General features: G+C 44.7%; 1 protein-coding gene across 2 annotated transcripts; it reads right to left on the bottom strand.

Annotated features, from left to right (window-relative positions):
• Window positions 1–6082: 6082 nt before the first annotated feature.
• On the bottom strand, window positions 6083–18792 carry LOC120839090. 2 transcript variants are annotated; one of them, XM_040209306.3, is made up of 4 exons: window positions 18066–18792; window positions 12329–12476; window positions 7073–7297; window positions 6083–7035 (listed from the first exon to the last, which is right to left on the bottom strand). In XM_040209306.3, exons 1-3 carry the CDS (start codon window positions 18146–18148, stop codon window positions 7088–7090), a joined length of 441 nt encoding a protein of 146 aa, XP_040065240.1. In that variant the 5' UTR covers window positions 18149–18792; the 3' UTR covers window positions 6083–7035; window positions 7073–7087. The 2 variants fall into 2 exon arrangements, with proteins under 2 accessions (XP_040065240.1, XP_042150290.1); XM_042294356.1 differs by having other exon boundaries at window positions 6083–7297; window positions 18066–18666.
• Between the last annotated feature and the right edge of the window lie 760 nt (window positions 18793–19552).

The following is a 19552-nucleotide window of genomic DNA, read 5'->3' as shown; positions in this document are numbered from 1 at the left end:
CAATTACGCAGCATAAAACAATAGTAAAAAAAAAAAAAAAAAAAAAAAAAGCGGGATCTCGGCATATTTGCTTGCCAAAAACCGCAACGTGACGGCACACCTTATGTGATTGGTTGGGGTAGAATAAGAACACAGCCACCAAAAAGGTGATGAGAGCAGTGACGTTGCACTTTCGACGCTGTTTGTTTGTTTGTCTGCTGCTATAGCATTGACCGTGCTCCGACGTTCGCAGTTTTACGGAAGGACTTGGCACGTTCTACGATGTCAGCTGTTCCGCCATTTTGCAGTGGTTCCGAACTTCTAGTAATCGTCGCGACTTTCGGAAGGGGCCTATTGTGGATAAGGACTATAACACTATATTTATAGTGTTTCCGTTCGCAATCCGCGCGCTGCCATCTTTGTCTACTGGGCTGTGAAACGCGTTCTGGACATGCGCAGTAGCTCTTTGCCCACCCCGGGTGCGGGCAAAGCGGGCGTGTTCGTAAACAGTGTTTTGGTCCATAAAGAGAGAACCGAATACGTCCCAATCCACAACCGTATATGTTTAGAAATGCGAAGCGTCCACTGCAGCCAAAGAAATTGACGTCGCAGCTGTGTAGACTCTCCCCCGCGTATGCGGCACTCGCTGCAGCTGGAACGAATTCGGTCAAGAGCACTGCGAGGCAAGGATCGGGGCGCAATAGTTTGTGAACACACCTTGCGGATGTAGGGGTTTCTTTTCCTCTTTTTTTCCCTTTCCGTGCCGTCTGGTTTTCCTCCGTTATATTTGTTTGTGGTCTCGGTATGAATCGTAAATAAGCCTGCCGGAATTCTATTCACAACGCGGTCGACGTATCTGGCAAAGTTCCGGCGGTTCCGCCCGACATAAACTGACAAACGACAATAAATGGCACATCCGAAGAAGCGTCTGCTCGTTGCCGCCCCTCGGCGCTCCGTCACTACTCGACGCTAAGGAGCCTAGATTTAGGAGAGGAAGCAAGCGTCGCGTCGTCGCGTGGCGAGGGTGAAAATGGGTGAAGAGACGACAGACGCTTTCATCACTTCCTCGCAAAGGCCTGTAGCTCTCCTCAAGTCATGAGCAGCGCGCGTGGCGAGCAAGGTCTGATTGCTCACGAACGCTACGAAAGAAAACAACAGGAAGAAAAAGAGCTCAAAGGAATGCATTCTTAACGGTTCGATAAGGCATTGAGGTCGTGAGCTGGATGTTGCGTCTTGCAAGCGACGAGGCCAGCATTATTACGTGGTCGCGTTTTGCGAACGTGCTTCTACCCCATGCCCGAGAGTAACGGGCTATAAACCACGTGACCCGACTGAGCAGCGGGTACCACTCTGCAGTCTAGACGCACTACCCGGCGCAAAGCGACGCTCTTGCCATCTATCGGCCACCCGGACAACTTGAGCACTGTCGTCTGCACGCGGTCATACAAACACTCGTGCTCTTTTGCATCAGGATTAGATGTGCCGCAAACTGTAGTCGAACTTGAGGTTCGGCTAGTTCGGTGAACCTTCGAACTTGTTGCGCAATTCGACAATGTTCGAACTTCCTGAGCAGTGTTGCCCAACTTCAAACACAAAACGTATTTTTTAAAATGGACTGTTTTAACCTTTTTACAATATTTATTAACGTTTACAAAATACGAAAACAAACATATAAGCTTTGAATAGTGTAGTTAGCTTGTTAACATGTTGCACCCCTCCATCACCAGACGGTGCATCCAGCTAGTTTTTAATTTGCTCGCATGAGTGTAATAGTCCAACTTCTGCCGAAGCAGTTTTCGGACTTCGAGTTGGAAGTTGGAAAAAGGGAAGTTGAACTTAGTAGTCGTACCTCAACCGCGGCAAGTTCACGACATCCCTTATCGTTATGCAGAATTTAATGGGACTCAGCCGGAAAGTGTAGCATTGGACAATGTCCGGATGCCATTAAAGAACAAATACCACCGTATCGCGTGCTTGATTTGTGGCACTCAGTCCATCCAAGGATGTTAGGCTAACCGTTTGCAAGCACGTCGCACGGGTACGGTTAGAGGTGCAGGGCTCAAACTAAGAAGCTATAGGCCAACGCCCATCATATCCCATCAACTTTGTCAGCACTTTTGCTCTTCCAGCTATACCAAAGTGAAGCCAGTGACCCAATCGCATTCATTTAGCGAAGAAAATGCTATGCCAACCAAACGTCGCAATTGCTGCGGCCATTAAAAGATTATAAGGAGTCAAGACCTCGTGCGTTATGCTTTTTTGTAAAGACATCTTTAGATTTGATTTGTTTATTTGTCTACTTTGGTCCGTGACCTGATGTGAGAAAAAGAGCTAAACTGACACAGCCCCGCCAACGAGGAATTAACCCAGCTCAACATCTTTTTAAAACAACAATAAGTTAATTTGACAGTTTTCACATTCCTGGTGATTTTTATTGCAACAGTCCGAAGAAATAATCGTTGTTTAATGGTGATATTTTTTTGAAGGCGAGAATCTCGAGCTCGTAGCTTTATGTTTGGCAGTTGCTCTTGCTGATCGGGAGTCTCGCAGCCGAGATGCATCCTTCTACGAATAGCTCGCGCTTGCAGCCTAGCAAAAAATGTATCGAAACAAAGGGAAAATGAACACAGATAAGTATAAACTATTTGAACACGTCAAAAGAGCAGAGCTACTTTTCGAGCGAAAACTAATCGACGAGATGAGGTCAGAATGGCGCATGCCATTTCTAGCGCTCGATACATGGGAACCGGGACTTGTAGCCGGTTTCCTGCGGGCCGCGCGTTTGAAAGCTTTCGACTATAGTGTTATAAACGCTCCGTGGAGGCAATAATAAAAAAAAAGTGCTCCGTGGCTTGAGTATTTGTGATGTATCGGCAAGTATCGGGTGCTTGTTTGCATGGATGTATCGGGACAAACCTAAAATTAATATACTTTATCTTTTTTTGCGAAAGATTGATTTATTGTTGTTGGGCAGGGGATACTGGGTTCACTCCCCACCCTTGCCAGTTTAGATCTAGATGGGCATCCTACCGGCGTGCGGTCGTCTGTCACTAGACTCATTACTGCCTGGTGCACGTTAAAGACACCAGGCTAGCGGTTGTACTGCACTGGCTAAAGTGCTCATCCACAGCTGTGACACAGGTCGCTCATTGAAGGCGAATTAACTTCAAAGTTGTATAAACATAAACACGACACAAAAATAGAAAGGATATTGAAACACCGTTAAAATCTCTATATGTTTTTTAAACAATTTTATCCAATGCCTTTGCACTAATTTCTATAGAAAGTCTAGACAAAAGGCGGCCAAAAAGTTATAGACAGTGGACAGAAAAGTGAATACATTTTCTTTAAAATATCTATAGCCTATATACGCTACTTTCGATAGAAATGCTGTAGAAAGTGGATAAATATTTTTGCAGGGGTGCAGTTACCGAGTTGGCGCCGTCCGTGAGTGATGACGTCACGTGGATGTAGAGGAGCCCATTCTGAGGCTTTGATTGTTCTAGGTGGTGTTGGTTGGACACGTTTGCGCGTCAGTGTTTCTAGTTTCATCGTTTGATGTCTGTGAATATCTCGCGAGAAGGTCGAACGCTTTAGATACAAACTTCCGGCGCTCGGTAACCCTCTGCTAAAATTAACTTCCGAGGTCGTCGTTTGTTGGTGACATTCAGTCTCGTGTTTGTGCATCCACCCGTTCTTAGTTAATCTCGATACTTATCTATTGCAAACATGCAGGACGGTGTGTGTCTCGTTGGTGTGTGTGAAGGTAAGTAAAGTGCTGTCCTTGCCCATTGTAAACGTGGAGGTTGCTGATAGGGCGATTTCATTGGTCGTGTCTTAGATCCTGTTATGGTTGCCAAGTGGCATCACCCCAAGGACGCGCTCGAGCTGCAGGGATTTCCTTTTGCGTCCGCCATATTATTGTGGTAAACTGGGCTGCGATGAAGTCTACTTCCACACTCTGTGGCCTCGCTATGTGTTTTTTTAAAGAAGCCGAGGTTTACACACACACTCAACACCCCATTAACCCCCCCCCCCCCCCCCCCCCCCCCGCCTTGCGTTGAGTCCAACGCAACTGCGGTTAAAGGTGTCCGGATTACTAGTAGAGTCAGTTGATAGTAATTGCTAAGCATACTCAAGCGTAACTGCGGTTTAGGCTGCCCTTTGGGCGCCTTTAACTATAGTTGGACTTAAGTATGTTAACCGCAGTTACATTTAACAGTTGTTACGGTGCCCGGGTAACCAAGGTATAATTGATTGTAACTTATGAGCATGCTAGTGTAGCTGCGATTTAGACTGCCCATCAGGTTACCCTTGACAGAAGTTACACTTAATTTTGTTAACCTCAGTTACGCTTAACTGTGGTTACCATAGTGAAAAATCTTATATGTATAATAAATGGTTTGGTTCAATAAAGGCAAATGATCAAATAAAATCACAGAAGAGCATACAAGAACCTTAAAAGACCATATAAGACAATGTGACGTGTTGGGCTAGTTGGTTTGAGGTGACCATCTTGGGAAGAAACAGCGGCAAAGAAACTTGGACATGGGTGAAGGAACAAACGCGACAGGACAGCGCTGAACTGACAACTGTTGTTTATTACACAAAATGGGAAGGAAGAAAACAAGATGCATCTTAATCAGAAAACAATATATAGACACACAAACGCACCAACCAAGCAGCATAGTATGTCACAATAAACCAAATCAGTGGCTACGTAATCCCCGGCATAGTCGATCGCAGGTACCCAAACTCTTTGTCAGATAACGCCACTGACGGTTCGCTGACGCATCTCCCGCCAAGTTCTGAGATAAAAAAGGCCTCGAGAATTTCCCTTGTCACTCTGTCTCTATGTCTATTCAATACAGTGGCTTCACTAAAAGTAGGCCGGCACTTGCAGTCCCTGCAGTGTAAAGGTAGCAACCCCCGACTGTAGCCCTGAGTGAATACGAATGCTCCCCAAGTGTATCATTTAGGCAGCGGCCCGTCTATCCAACGTACACCTTGCCACACGACAAGGGGATCTTATAAACCACGCCAGACACACAGGCCACAAACGGCACTGCGTGCTTTTTGGCAATAGCACCGACCTCTGCACATATCTGACCCCCCCCCCCCCCCTTTTTTTTTGTGTGTGTGTGTGTGGGACAGAGAACATTACCGGGACATCATACCGACCTCCGACTTGTTTAAGGTTATGGGAAACCTGATGAAGATAGGCGACGGCCACCATTCTTTTTATTTTTTTTTGTCGAATTCAGTCTTCCTCTCCATCCCTCTAGCTTTTTTCAAAAGGGAGCCAGCCACCTCGGTCAAAAGGGCAGATGGAAATCCTGACAGTTTCAATCTTTCCACCTGGCCCTTAAAGCTTTTAATTATTTATCAAGTGGACGCAGGAATTTTTTTAGAGCGGACCCGAGACAAGAGACCGCTATACTTTTCTGTACCAATTTAAAGTGGCATGACCTATAATCCAGAATGGCCTTTTTAGTGCGTGGACTAAACGACCAACAAACACGTTTTTCTTCAAAGTGGAACGAAAGGTCAAGGAAATGAAGAACCCCTTCTTGGGTTCTTCAAATGTGAACCTGAGCCCCCCGTTACAGTTCTCAAACAGAGAAAGTACATTAGCCTGCGTGTCAACCATATAAGAACACTGTAATATTATAAGAAGTTATGAGAAACTGATAAGAAGTTTCTTATAACTTCTTATATATTCTTATATTGTTCTTGTGTTCTTATAAGGTTCTTGTATGCTCTCATATGATCTTTGATCATATGCGTTTATGGGATCAAAATTTTTTTATACATATAAGGTTTTTCACTAGGGTAAGGATGCCCAGGTAACTATGATATAGGTGACAGCGACGGATAAGCATACTTAAGCGTAACTGAGGTTTAGCTAAATTGCCTATCGCGGGCACCCTTAACCACAGTTACACTTGGGTATGTTAAGGGCTGGGAGACGGACAGGCTGGAGACCGGGTTTGGTCTATATGCATGATGATGATGTTTTAATGGGGCATGATTCGATGATGGTAGGGTCCAATGATAAGTCCCATTCTGTCTGCGCCGCGCGTGGCCACGGGTTCCCCTTTCATAGCCGCGGTGATGTGACGTTGTTGCGTCGCCTGCGGGATCGTGGTGTGATTGGTGGTGGCTGCTGGCTTCGATGAGGATGAGGTCCAACAGCCACAGTCTTTGGCCCGGAGGCTTATTTGGCCGCAGCAGCCGCTTCTCTAGATGTTGGTGTAAAAGAAAGACGAAGAGCCGTTGACGTTTGTTACTTATAGGTCGATGTTCCAAAGCCTTGGTTCCGGGTCTTCGAGAGGATCTCTGCCGAGCGATGGTGTTGCGGACCGTCCCTGTAAACGTCTATAGATGGAGCACGACCTCGCCGGGGTGTGGAACGTAACAAGACTTAAGCGTAGCTGAGGTTTAGGTTGCCCGTCGGGCTGCCTTAACCGAAGTCATACTTGAGCATGTTAACCTCACTTACACTTAACTGTGGTTAAGGGTTCCTGGGTTACTAGGGTGTAGTTTACAGTAATTGCTAAGCACACTTAAGCGTAACTGCGATTTAGGTGGCCTGTCGGGCACCATTAACCGCAGTTACACTTAAGTATGTTAACCACCGTTACACAATTCACTGTGCTTAGGTGTGATCAAGTAACTAGGGTATAGCTGACAGTTACTGATCAGCATACTTAGGCGTAACTGCGTGTTAGTATACCCTTTGCGCACCCTTAATCGTAGTTACACTCAGGTATGTTGACCTCCGTTGCACTTAACTGTGATTAAGGGCGCCCGTGTAACTATATAGGTTATTATACTGTTCTAGTAAGCGCCTTCTATGCGCCGCCATCTTTGTCTTTGACTGTAAAACGCGTTGTGAGCATGCGCAGTTGCTCTCTTCTGCGACATATCAGACGCCGCGCAAGCGTCCACAGCCCAATGACTTGGCATTTTCCGCCCTGTATATATGAAACGATCTCCGCGAACAAATTAAGACACTAGGAATGAGAGTCCTCGTCTCTATTCTTGTAAGCCGCGTGCGGTCGATGAAGAGATGATGGCCAACGCGTGGTGGATGGTGATGGCCGGTTCAGCAGTCCACGTATCTGGCTTCTTCGTCGCAGCACAGTTTCTGTTTGTTCTCGACGCCAGCCTCTCGGACGTCCTGGTGGCAGACGGAGACGCCCAACTTGAGCGTCCCGTCGGTCACTTTCCGCTTGGCCCTTTCGCAGAGAGTCTGTCCCACGGTAGTGTTGAACGGGACCACCTTGGAGTCCAGCGTGTCGCTGAACTGCTTCATCTGTGTACCGAAAACAGCCCCGTGTGAAAAGGGAGAACTCAACATTGTCAGCGACTCATAAAGTACAGTCTGTTTACCCGACGAATGCAAACAGTGTTTCAGGACTGTATACAAGGAGAGAGTTTGCGTCGGCCTTACGCTGTGGATTGCTGGACCAGCAGGAGCGTGCTTAATCCGGGCTTCAAAGAGGTGACGCGAGTTCCAGCAAGCAACGCGAAGCTCTAGCGTATGGTCTTCTAAAAAGACGCAGCCGATGATACAAGTGCGAGCTCCGGGCTTTCAGCGTCCCTGCCAAGCACGCGCACTCCTGCAGTGCAAGCCTTGTTCAGGGCCACATGCTCGCGCTTGTAGCATGGGACGCGTCTGGACTTAAGCTCAAACGAAGTATAATTGGGATTCTTTTATAGTAGACCATAAATAGTTTTAGTAAACCGTATGCTGCGGAGAGCGGGCTGAGCGAACGCGCGCTCAATCCATGATAATTTCTATGTGACGGCACGAGCTTCCACTAGCAAAGCGTAGCTATGGAATACGGTCTACTAAAAGTCTCCATCAACGAAGCGTTAGCGTATGGTGGCTAGGAGGGGATGTGTGACAAGCATCGTTTGCGCGCAATGATAAAAAAGTGCGCGAGGTGGGATGAAAATTTTGGGGACCGCTGACTCGCCTGCTGGCTGCAGCGCCTTTTTAGCGGTCTCGAAAATGTTCATCGAGGAATGCTCGTTCTGGAATTCAGGCACACAATCCATTTAACGGGTGAAAAGGGCGCGATTTATCTAGATAAAAAAAGAAAAAGACAAAAAGGAACACAATCACACACGTTTTGATATCAAGGGAAAAAGCTAGCAGTTGTATTCGAAATATTCCGGAAACCTGAGTCAAAAGATAAAGCAGCTATGTGACCTTTCAACACACGCGTAGCGGGCAGCTTGTGTGTTTTAAAAGTAAGTGAAGAGCATATGTTTTCCCCTTCCTGTTCAGTAACAGAACTTCAATATACACCGTTCCCCCTACCCCCCAAACCTAAAAAAAGAAAGAAAGAAATAGCCGTTTGTATTTATAATGATAGAAAATACCGCGCAGCGCTCCATTCCTACGCACATGTGACCGGCGGTAACTCGCCTGCTGCGCGTAGCGCCATCTATCGTTTTCATCGCAATACTGTGCAGCCTCTCGTTCCCGCCGTCACCACAGCCATTACTGGAGCTTGCTTCAGTAACGTTCACCACAGGTAGCATTTGGGATAAGACGGCGAAATTCCATATCTCAGCGATATCTCATTCAAGAAGTAATAAGTAAAACTGAATTATTACTATTGTAATTATTATTATTACCATTTATATTATTATTATGTGTTGTTGTTCCTGGATTTTTCTTTTCTTTTCTTACTTCGGTATTGGAAGCGCGGATATTTCTTTCATCCTCCTGGAAGGTATGCTTGCCAATTACAGCTTGGCTGCGGAGTGGGGAAGCGACCTTCGCCATACGTTAGATGTGTTGCTTCGCTGCATTGCACTGGGGTTCGAGGGAAAGCGCACTTCACGAAGCTAAATGTTCTATTAGACATTTTTCTGTTCAAAATATCCACTTCGAATAGAAGGCCATATTGGCGCGTCGTAACTTATAACGGATACTATTAGCCCTTATTAAGAATATGTCCGTTAAAGCCATAACCTCTTTTCCTTTTCTAACGACGCTCCGCAAGATTCCAGGCATGAAGCGGAGGCGAGCACGTTGTTTACTATCGACGCGACACCGGGTTGGACATAACACATAAATAATTTGGCCTTAAAAAAAAAAAAAAAAAAAAAAAGTAGGTCGCTGTACATGCTTGTTTTAGTTCCGCTCTTTTTTTTTTTTTTTTTTTTTTTTTTAGCAGCGTAGATGTATGTATTTGTCCGAGTCTTGAACGCACGTCGATGTTTTTTGTTTTTTCTATTGACGTCAGTGAACAAAGTCCTTTTGTCGCAGCACTATCGTGGCAAAGAGAACGCAGAATGCATTTTCCTGTTTTCCTTTCCTTTCCCAGCCTCTGCTTCAGTTATGCCAGACGTTTCCTGAGCTTTTAGTTTCCTCCTCCCTTCATCCCTTTCATTTTATTTACTAGGTCTCTGTCACTTCAAAAGGGGTGTCACATTTGTTTATTTTTGTCATTATTATTATTATTCCCCTCATCCCCTTCTTCAACTCAAGAGTAGCGAATCGAGGCAGGCAGCCCTGATTAACCTCCCCATTTTCTCCTCCTGCTCTTATCTTCTTTTTCAGGGTGATGTTGTGCGTAAAAAAGTTGTGATTTTTTTGTTCTTATTTTATTTTTATTATTTTGCTCGGACGGCGTTAACATTTGAGCGTAGCACCTCCGAAAGAAATCCCCGCCGCCGCTATAGCGTTCTAGCGGGAATGGAACGCAAAGTTCACGTCTCTTGCGATCGCGCATTCCAGCCTTAACACCGTTAGTCCGCATCTCTTTTTTTTTTTTTTTTTTTCTTCTAAAGCATGTCTTTGTTTTTTTCCCTCTCGCCTCCTGCACACTTTCACGGGAGTGCGTTACAAAAAATGGTTAAAAGCCAGCCATAAAAGAAGAAAAAATCCCGTGATACAAATACAAATGGGTGATTTCATCTCAACTCAACCACATAATTTGGGTCGAATATTTAATATTTTTGGAAAAAAAATGTTATCGGGCAATTCCTATAATAAAAGAAGACGCCAATGGCAAGTTCGTCGGACGTTTTGTTCTCAAGTTATGAACCGCTGAAGCGGCCAAGGGGCCAAGGTGGAAACTGCCGTTTTTCCAGCTTATTGGAGGTGCCATATTTCACTCCATCCCTTTTCCCTACTTTTTACGCTACATCAATATAACTTTTTGGGAACACTCTCGACATATGCGTTTTTATGCCAATTAAGCTTCTAGGTCACAACATTCTTAATGTATTTTTTTTTTATTTTCCAAACCGCCTCTCTGCGACGATATTTGACGAAGTTCAGCAAGCTGATCTGTGTGACCTTATCAACATATCTTTATGACCTTTACATCACCGTAAAGATCAAATTAATATAATTCCTTTGAGTATAACTTGAATATAGTGCAAAAAGAATATAATGCACTACATGTGCCTTAAAAATGTATATTTTGAAAAACTAACAAGTTTGGGGTCGATTTCTATAAAAAAACACCTTTTATTTTTTTTATTTTTTATTCACAGTTGGAGTGGTCTATCAGGAACTACCAACAGAAATTGTAATATATTTTTGTATGGCCGCTATTAAGACTCGAATCTAGTGCTATGAGCGTTTCGAACGGGGCTTCGCACAGGCGCTCTGCTGAGCAGAAGTTTGGCCTATGTAAGGTTTTCTACTTTTCGTTAGCAGTTACCTCAATATCCAACCATAAGCATTAATAAAATTTAGAGTAGTGTACTAAAAAAAATATATTCAGAAGTCCGTATCCACAAGTGCGGGCACAGCGTTTACTTCCTCCCAATACGGGGGAATGCAGATCGTTAGAGAATTCCTCTGGGGCCTTTTGCTTTCGGCTTTGAGTTTGAAATACCGAACTTGATATGTAATTGTCCTATTTTCTTATGTCAAAAAGATATGCAGTGCATATACATATGTATGATTTTGTATTTGATGCTGAGGAAGTATGGTTTATTTTGTGCACGTACGGACTCTTTCGTAAGATAATGAGCATTTCGTAGCGTGTAAGGCTTCAAATCTGTTAGTCATGTGCTTAGGTTTCATTTCTACCTTCAGTGATTCATGGCGGGTTACTTAGACGTTTTCCTCTTGACTTAAGTTTGTCCAGGAGTCTAGATGGTGAACGTATCTTCTCCGTCAACACATAGCACCAAGCTCACACTCTTGCAAATCGCGCCAGCGCCAAGTAAGTAAATATTGTTAGGATAAATATTGTTGCTTCACTGGCTTTTACGCTCAGATATTGAGGCAAGTACTACCATTAAATAAAAAACCTTACATGGGTAAAAATTCTGCTCAGCTGAACGTCTATGCGAAGTCCCGTTCAAAACTCTCATAGCACGAGATTCGAGTCCTAACAGCGGCCATGCAAACAATATAATCCAATTTCTGTTGGTTGTTCCTGACAGATTATTGTATTACATAACCCTGAATAAAAAATAAAATAAATAAAAGGTGTTTTGTTTTTTTAGAAACTCGACTCCAAACTTGCTAGTTTTTCGAAATATTCGTTTTTCAGGCACATGTAGCGCATTATACATATATTGCACAATATTGAAATTATACTCAAAAGAAGGATCTTAATAGACCTATTGCTATATTACCCAAGCACCAAGGAGAATGCAGGGATTGGTGTTCCACGCGCCGCACGTGCTGGCCTCAGCAGTAATAACTTCTCTAAAGCGAAAACCTAAAACAAACGGCATCTGGCACGCGCGTTCGTCAACGCTTTATTTCGGGTATTTACTTCAAATCATTTATACGGGGAAGACGTGCGCGTGGGGCCCGTGGAAAACCAAGCCCTGCATTCTCGTTGATGCTTGGGTAATATAGCAAATTCTCTATTGAAGCTTTACGGTGATGAAAAGATCATAAATATATGTTCATTAGGTCACGCAGCACAGCTTGCTGACCTTCGTCAAATATCGTCGCAGAGAGGCGGTTTGGCAAATAAAAAAATACATTAAGAATGCTATGACCTAGACGCTTAATTAGCATAAAAAAAGCATATGTCGAGAGTGTTCACAAAAATTTATATTGATGTAGTGTAAAAAGTAGGGAAAAGGAATGGAGTGAAATATGGCACCCCCGATAAGCTGGAAAGACGAGTTTCCACCTTGGCCGCTTCAACAACCCATAACTTGAGAACAAAAAAATCCGACAAACTTGCCGTTTGCATCTTCTTTTATTATAGAAATTGCCCGATAACATGTATTTTTTAAGTTAAAAATTGGACCCAAAATTTGTGCTTGAGTTGAGATGCAATCAGCCATATATATGGGTGTTTTTTTTTTTTTTTCTTGATGGGACAACAAGTATAGACGTGTTTACCTCATTTTTGCACAGATCTGCGCAGAAGTCGTAATCTGCGTCGGTGCAGAGGCTTCCCAGGACGGTGGTGCTTTTCTCGTACAACGTCGCTTGTCCGGCTGCGTCCTCGACAAGCACCAGGCAACTGCAGTCCTGCCCTTCTTGGGCGCTGCATCGGGGACGGAATAAAATACCATCACTATAGAGACGTTTCGCAGGAGCTGCACATGGGCGCCGCCATAACCAACTTTCCGTTTTTGCTTCCTCTTATTTCGTTTACTTCATCATTACTACAGCGGGACAGGTTATTGCCATTCTATAGATTCGACGGTGTCCTTCTCCCAGCATTGGCCTTTCTGAAGGCTCGTCGACACCTGCTTTAGTTGCTCGGCATCTCGGTAAGACAAGAGAAGGTAAGCAATGGCGGTTGTAATCTGGCGCGTGCGCAATAGTCACAGACAGGGTGGGAACGGCAGGGAGGTCCTTCCGCTGTCCGACCTCCGGCGGGAGCTTCCTAACTTCAAGAACGCTTCGGTGCCTTGTGAGCCTCCAGCGTGCACGCACAGCCGAAGCACGGTGGAAGGCAATGAGAGCGTGCTGGAGGGCGGGCATCGGAAAGAGACGCCCTGCCGTTCTCATTCTTTCGGTTACTGTAGAGCCACGCTGACTAAGGATATCGCCTCCGCGCATGCGCCCACAGCCCAGTGAGTCAGTTTTTTTTTTTCGCCTGGCTGATAATTAATCACCAATGAGCAAAGAAAAGGAGCGTAGTCAGATAAAAGTGAAGAATGCAGCAGAAGCTTCTCCCATAGCCTCATTACCGCCATTCACAGATCTTCCGCGATGCGGAAATAGTCCGTTCCCGAGGCGCACGTCGCTCTAACGTCAGAGGTCTCGTCATGGCTTCTGCCTCTGCTGATTCGTCCACGGAGCGAGTCGATGCCATTTCTGGTACCTGGTGGTGTTTATTTCGCGCATCCTTAACTTCATTCCGAATCTAGTTGCATAGACCGTGACTTTTTGTTCACAACCCAGCTACATGTCTTACGACGCAATTTTTACGCCGCTGGTTATACAAGCCAATATAAGGGATGAACCTCTGTACGTCTTCATCTATACATGAAAGGAAAGTCTGATATATCTTAAAAAATGCAATGTAGGAGTTCAAAAATAAGCGCCATAAGAACGCTCAGAGTGGAAACCAACGTTTCGCTAAGAAACTCAGATTCTCCAGGAAGGGATTTTCGTAGACCGTATATACACTGCGGATAGCGAGTGCTCAAAGTGAGCGCACCAGCCAGCAACGCAAAGCTTCGCGCTCTGACTGGAATGATTAGTGCGTAAAGCTAGCTGCCTTTTGCCTCTACATCAATACTCGAACGCGTTCGAACTCGAGCGCGGAACGCTAGGCGCCGGCGTTTGGCAATCGAACGCGTTCGAAGTGTGAGTAGAGACATAGCTCTACGTCCACCGCCACTAATCATTCTAACCAAAGTTCGGTGTTCTGACGCCCTCGCTCGCTCTTGTCTTCTCCTTTCCCTCAGTTTTTCGTCGCACTGTGATATAATCCAGAGGGGTGGTGCACGAAAGCACCCGATGCCAAAAGCCCCGAGTCAATGGACCTTTTCCGAGAAGCGTTCTGCGCACGCGCGAGCGCCCGATGTCAAGCGGCGGAAGTCGGAACGAAAAATCGAGGAAATTCGGAATGAGCCTGTGGATAAGCGAGTATAACAGGTAATTGCAGCATATATATAATTGAGTTACACAAAAAAAGAAAGTGGACGGAAGGAAAAACACAACGATTTGGCGGACGCCACGGATGCCCATCTTAAGCTCGCGTTGGGCACGCGACGCAGCTCGGAGAGCGAAGAAACTGGTAGCGTAGCTCCCGGTATCGATTGGTAGCGCAGGTAGGTCTCTTCCTCGATTTTTAGTTCGTGCAGCCACCGCCTGGTGCCGTCGGTATGTGGAAAAGGTCCATTGCCCCGCGGCGAACGCACCATCCTTTTTGTCCCGCTTTCATAAGCCCCGTGTTTCAGGAGTCCATGACGCGAATCCCCCGTGTCAGGTGGCCGGGTCTAAGTTCAACGTGACGACGGAGCATTCTGCTTTTAACTTAAAGACAGTGAAGTGTGCACGCGGGCTTGTGTAACGTAATCCTGCCGTACGCCGGCACTCAAGTTGTGAATAGCTCGACAAAGCTTCAATAATTGGGATTGTGTGGATATTTAGACAGAGTAGTTGGTAAGCCATTTCAAAGTTGCGACGAGTCACTCGCTGTAGATGAGAAATTTAGCTTCCCATTCTTTAGGCGTGCGCTAAACATATTCCCGTCTTGCGACGTTAGAAGTGAAAATAAGCAGAAAATATCAGTCGCTGGCAAAACATTTGAAGTTACAGCTTTTAGAAGTAAGCATTGAGCCAAAGCTTTCGTTGACTCTGAAGCACACGCGGATTCACAGTTCCGACGAAGTGGGTTCTGTCAAAAGTGTTAATCCGCATCTCATGGCGCCATATTTGTCACTGCACCAAACACTATTTCTATTCTTCTTACGTCGTTCTAGAACAATATTTGTATCCATCTAGGTAGATGATGTCTATAATACTGCGCCTCAGTATACGATAGCACAGCTACATGTTTTAAAACACAATTTTCACGCCGCTGGTGATACTAGCCAATATAAGGAATGAACCTCTTCACGTCTTCATCTATACATGAAAGGAAAGTCTGATATATCTTAGAAAATGCAATGTAGGAGTCCAAAAATAAGCGCCATAAGAGCGCTTAGAGTGGAAACAAACCTTTCGCTAAGAAACTCAGATATTCCAGGAGGCGATTTTCGTAGACTGTATACCGCAAACCACTAGTACGTCTTTTTGCGTTTTTCGACAATTCAACTTAACCTTATTTTGTTGTTCCTTCCACTTAAAATACATTTTGCAGACCTTCGACAGATTAGTTTGACATGGAACAATGCTGGTTGAAGCGCGAAGAGGGTGGGACGAGGACATTGAGGAGGCGGCTTTCGGGATACGGAGAACTCGATATGGGTAATTGAACGCGGGGATTTTTAAAAGTGGGGCCAATGAGACGGGGCTTTTGCGACAGGGATTCTGCACGCGGGGAAATCGTGCTACACCCTATCCTGAGGCTTCCTTCCAGCCACTTTTGATTGGGGGCTTGTTTTGGACTTCTACAAAGAAGCCTTATCAGATTATCGCCACATTTGCAAGCGCCTCTATCTATCACCAAATAGAAAGTCGGAACAGGTGTCCGTGATGAAATAAACCTGCGACGGTGTCGTTTCCAACGCTTTCATGGCAATGTAACTTCCGGGTACTGTAAAACCCTTTATTTTCGCGGCCCCTATTTTTCGCGAATCGGTCACAGAGGATATAATCGCGGCCACAAAATTTCGCAAAATTCCAGACGCCTGCACTGAAACTCCTTCAGACCGAAATTTTCGCGTGGCCTTACATTTCTAAAATTTTTCAATTCGCGAAATTCTCAAAAATTAGGACCACTCAGATGATTCGAGATAAAAAGGAAAAGTTGAACGCTTTGGCTGTAGTCCCAAGACCCAACCGGGAACCGTATAGGATTGCGTCTGCATAGGATAACCTGCGTCATCAAAAATTTTCTACTACCTCAGCTTGGGCGAGATGACTATTCATGACTTATAGGTATTTTTACTACCGCTTCATCAATTTATGATTGTATTATACCAATATTTATGTTATTATTTGATTAATTATATTATTATTCTATACGTAATTTCTATTACCGTTTCATCAAGCGCTAACGAGCAACGGTAATTTGATTTTGCACAATCATACAGCAGCTTCCCTTTCTGTTAGTCTATATTTGTGTAAAATGAGTTACAGCGACATGCCGTAAGTGCAAGGCCCTTAGTTATGATATCGTTTCGACCGCGAGGAGAGTTTGCGGAAGTTCACGATGTAGCGAAACGGAGTTGTCTTTGCGTTTCAGAATGCTGTTGGTCTGCCGTTCTGGGGACATATGATAATAAATTCTTGAGTTGACAGTTTTGCTTCGTTCTCGCACTTCGCGCTCAGCGTGTCTTTCCATACGCCCAACCCAAAGGTCACGTGTCAAGAATTCAGCGCTGCATTGGTAGGAATTGCAAGGTGCTCGTTTTATTTTCGTATTTACCTTGTATAAATAGTTTGAACCTTGATTTAGATCTTTCGGTAAGAAGGTGAGTCTCATCTCTCCGTCCTTTTGTAACTGTCGGAGTGTGGTGCGGTGGTGGCGGATGCTCTCGTCGCAGTCAATGGACCTTTTTTTTGGGTAAAGAGCGCCGCCTGGAGGGTTGCCTGCGAGCTACAAATGAAGGGCCGCGGCCTCCTATATTTCGCTTTCGCGCGCTCTGCTGCGGCCTGTCCAAACGCTCGGCTGCCCAGTAGAAAAAAACGGGCCGAGTCGGTTCTTAAGATCTTCGCATGTGGCCCTTAGAACCAAACCAGAAATGGAAATAAAATCGCCGCAAAGCACTCTGTCAAGCGTGAGCCCGCGGCATGAAGCTCGCATTTTTCCTGTTTTCTCGTCATCAAAATAGGGACAGGTTGTTGTTGATTCGTAATATTTAATCGCTCTCCTGTCTTTGCGCCATCCCGCTGGATGACACCTGAGAATCCAAGATTTAGTGCGAATCTATAGTTGTCACCTGCGGATATACTGCCTGGGCACGCAAGGCTAAAGCCGTTTTATTTAAAAGTCCACACCCTACAGTTATGATCATAAACTCCATGGTTTTAAACAGCGAAGAAATTGAATTTGTCGACACTATTAAGACTTTGAGCGTTTGGTTTACAAATTATTTCTTGGAATACGCATGTTGGTTACCTTTCGTCTAAACTGTCAAAAACAGTTGGGTTCCTGACCACATTTAAATCATTGTTACCGCGTTGTGTTAAGCCTCAACTTTATAATGCGTTGGTATATACGGAACTAAATAATTGTCATCTATATTGTGGAAATACATTAAAAAAATAAATACAAGTGAACTACATATTTCAGAAAGAAAGCTGTGCGTGCTATTTATTTCCAATGTTTTATACTTTTATTATACTGAACACGTGTTCTCATTGTTTAATATAAAACAAATTTCAAATAATTGCAGGTCCCGACTTATTGTGGTGTGCAGGAGGTCTACGCAGTTTAAAAATAAAGTTTTTGAAGAATTTTGTAACCTTGCCCTTTTCACTTCCTCATGTCCACTCCGCCCTAAAAGAAATGGTTTGTCTGTTTTTTCACATACATTATATTATAATCACACACTAAATTACCATTGAAGTACTTTATTAAATTAATTTAAAAAGAGGTGTTGATATTCATACAATGACACTGGCAAAGTACGATCATTATTTTAGGGTTGTTCTCTCAAGTACGGCTAAGGCATACAAATCACTGTACCATTGCGTACTGCTATGAATTTATTAATTTTCCCTTTTCCCTTATATTGTGCGATCTGTGGTCGGTACATTTTAAATAGTGTCCTTTATCTCAATGTACCTATTTAGTTTGTTTTCTGAAATTGTTTGCAAATCGCCTGCTGTAAAGGGGACCAGGACCTCCGTCAAGCTGCTGCAGCATTTTTTGTCCTAATCTCCCATTTCAGTGATGAAACAAAATAAAGATTTATTATTATTATTACTATTAAGATGTCGGCAACCGTGGAATGGTCCACACCCAGCAAAACTCGAGAGTTAATAGGGTTCAAGCACGGGGAGTTACCTTGCGGTCATCAATGCTCCTGCAGCCACCAGCAGGAAACTGGAGAGTCCAGCCATGCTCCGGCTCCTGGATACTTCCGCCATCCAGACCAGGGGAGATACAGATAATAAAGCTCAACTCCAGAGATCCGCGAGTGCCGTCCAGAAATCGGTTTCGCAGGCTGCACGTCTCTCCACGCGTGGGTCGTCGTCCTTCGCTGCCCTATCGTCGAGAAGCCTTCACGCTTGTGGGCACGAGCGTCGGTCAACTCGATGGTATATATCTCCTTCTCCAGCAGGGACTCCAAGACGCCTGATAACCTGCTGGGACCCAAGGCGCCTTGATTACACGCGCCTCGCGGAGCTCTAGTTGCCCGGCTATCGAAAGGTGGCGACACACAGTGCAGGTCCGTTTGCCTTTATATACCTGAGATAAGGCCGCGATCGCGGGTGAAGGATCCTTTCTTGGCTATGGAAGTCCGGGCACGGAAAGATGCAACCGGAGAGAGGGCAGACACTATGACGTCGTGATAGAAAGGGTTCTTGGAAACATAAAAGAGAAAGAACGGCGATTAAACGGAAAAACCGTTACGTCACGAGTGTTGGACAGAGCTCCGACACTCGTACGAAGAGAAAACGAGACAGGTATACGCAGCCAAGTTTACATACAATTCGCCTAGATAAGATATGCATAAGATATGCGCGTGACGCCTCGGTTGGTTATAGATAACTTTTCTGCGTGTGCGAGTGAATCTTTAGGGAAAATATCGCTCGCATCACGAGTTGTTGACGCCTAATGGAGTTTTTCTTTTCTTCTAGTCTTCTCGAGTCTAGATGTTTCTTATCGCCCGTAAAACTGGCGTAGGACATCAAAGCAGAACGTATTACGTGTTAGGAATGTAGGGGCCTTAATCCATGTGTCACACTGCTGACACATCATGCAATGGACACAATGTTCGTTGTAGACATGATGACATAATTATCTGCTGGGATGACTCAAGCATCTTCGCATCATACGTGCTTCTAACATGTGTGCAGACAGTTTTTGCGTGACCAATTAAGCATTACCTTCAAACGTGAAAACAGCGCAAAAAGATCTGACAAGGGACGAGTGAAAGAAGTGCACGAACAAAGTATTAGCGCCATACAACTGTAGACTTTAACGTAACGCGTTACAAGTAATGGATTACTTGTAATCGATTACATCTTACTGTAATATTTTAACGCTTCAATTACTTGCTTTAAGAAGTAAAGATCCTTGTAATTGAATTACTTTTTTACTGTAATTGATTACAAATTATCCATTACAATTTTTCTCTTTTTTCTTTTGCGGGGGGTGGGGGTGTTAGGTTTGTAGAAATCCTGCTTATTAGTTAAGGTGATTTTTGTCAGGAAAGTTTGTCTTTCCAGAGTTGCGTCGGCATTGTTTTTTTTTAGCTTTCTATGTTTGTGTCGGCAGGGCCAGAGCGGCTGCGATGCGGGAGCGGTTCCCCCCGCGGTCGTTAAGAA

Source organism: Ixodes scapularis, unplaced genomic scaffold (genome assembly GCF_016920785.2).
Source record: "Ixodes scapularis isolate PalLabHiFi unplaced genomic scaffold, ASM1692078v2 PGA_scaffold5__190_contigs__length_132052651, whole genome shotgun sequence".
In the NCBI taxonomy this organism is placed as follows: domain Eukaryota; kingdom Metazoa; phylum Arthropoda; class Arachnida; order Ixodida; family Ixodidae; genus Ixodes; species Ixodes scapularis.
The sequence above is the reverse complement of the archived record's forward strand: the minus strand, read 5'-3'. Positions and strand labels throughout refer to the sequence as shown.

Excerpts from the sequence above, each read along its gene's own strand:
- LOC120839090 (XM_040209306.3), bottom strand. The coding sequence starts at position 18,148 with ATGGCGGAAGTATCCAGGAGCCGGAGCATGGCTGGACTCTCCAGTTTC. Across the intron at positions 12,477-18,065 it reads GGAGCATTGATGACCGCAAG|CGCCCAAGAAGGGCAGGACT; the intron begins GTAACTCCCCGT and ends TCCCCGATGCAG. Across the intron at positions 7,298-12,328 it reads CAGATCTGTGCAAAAATGAG|ATGAAGCAGTTCAGCGACAC; the intron begins GTAAACACGTCT and ends TTCGGTACACAG.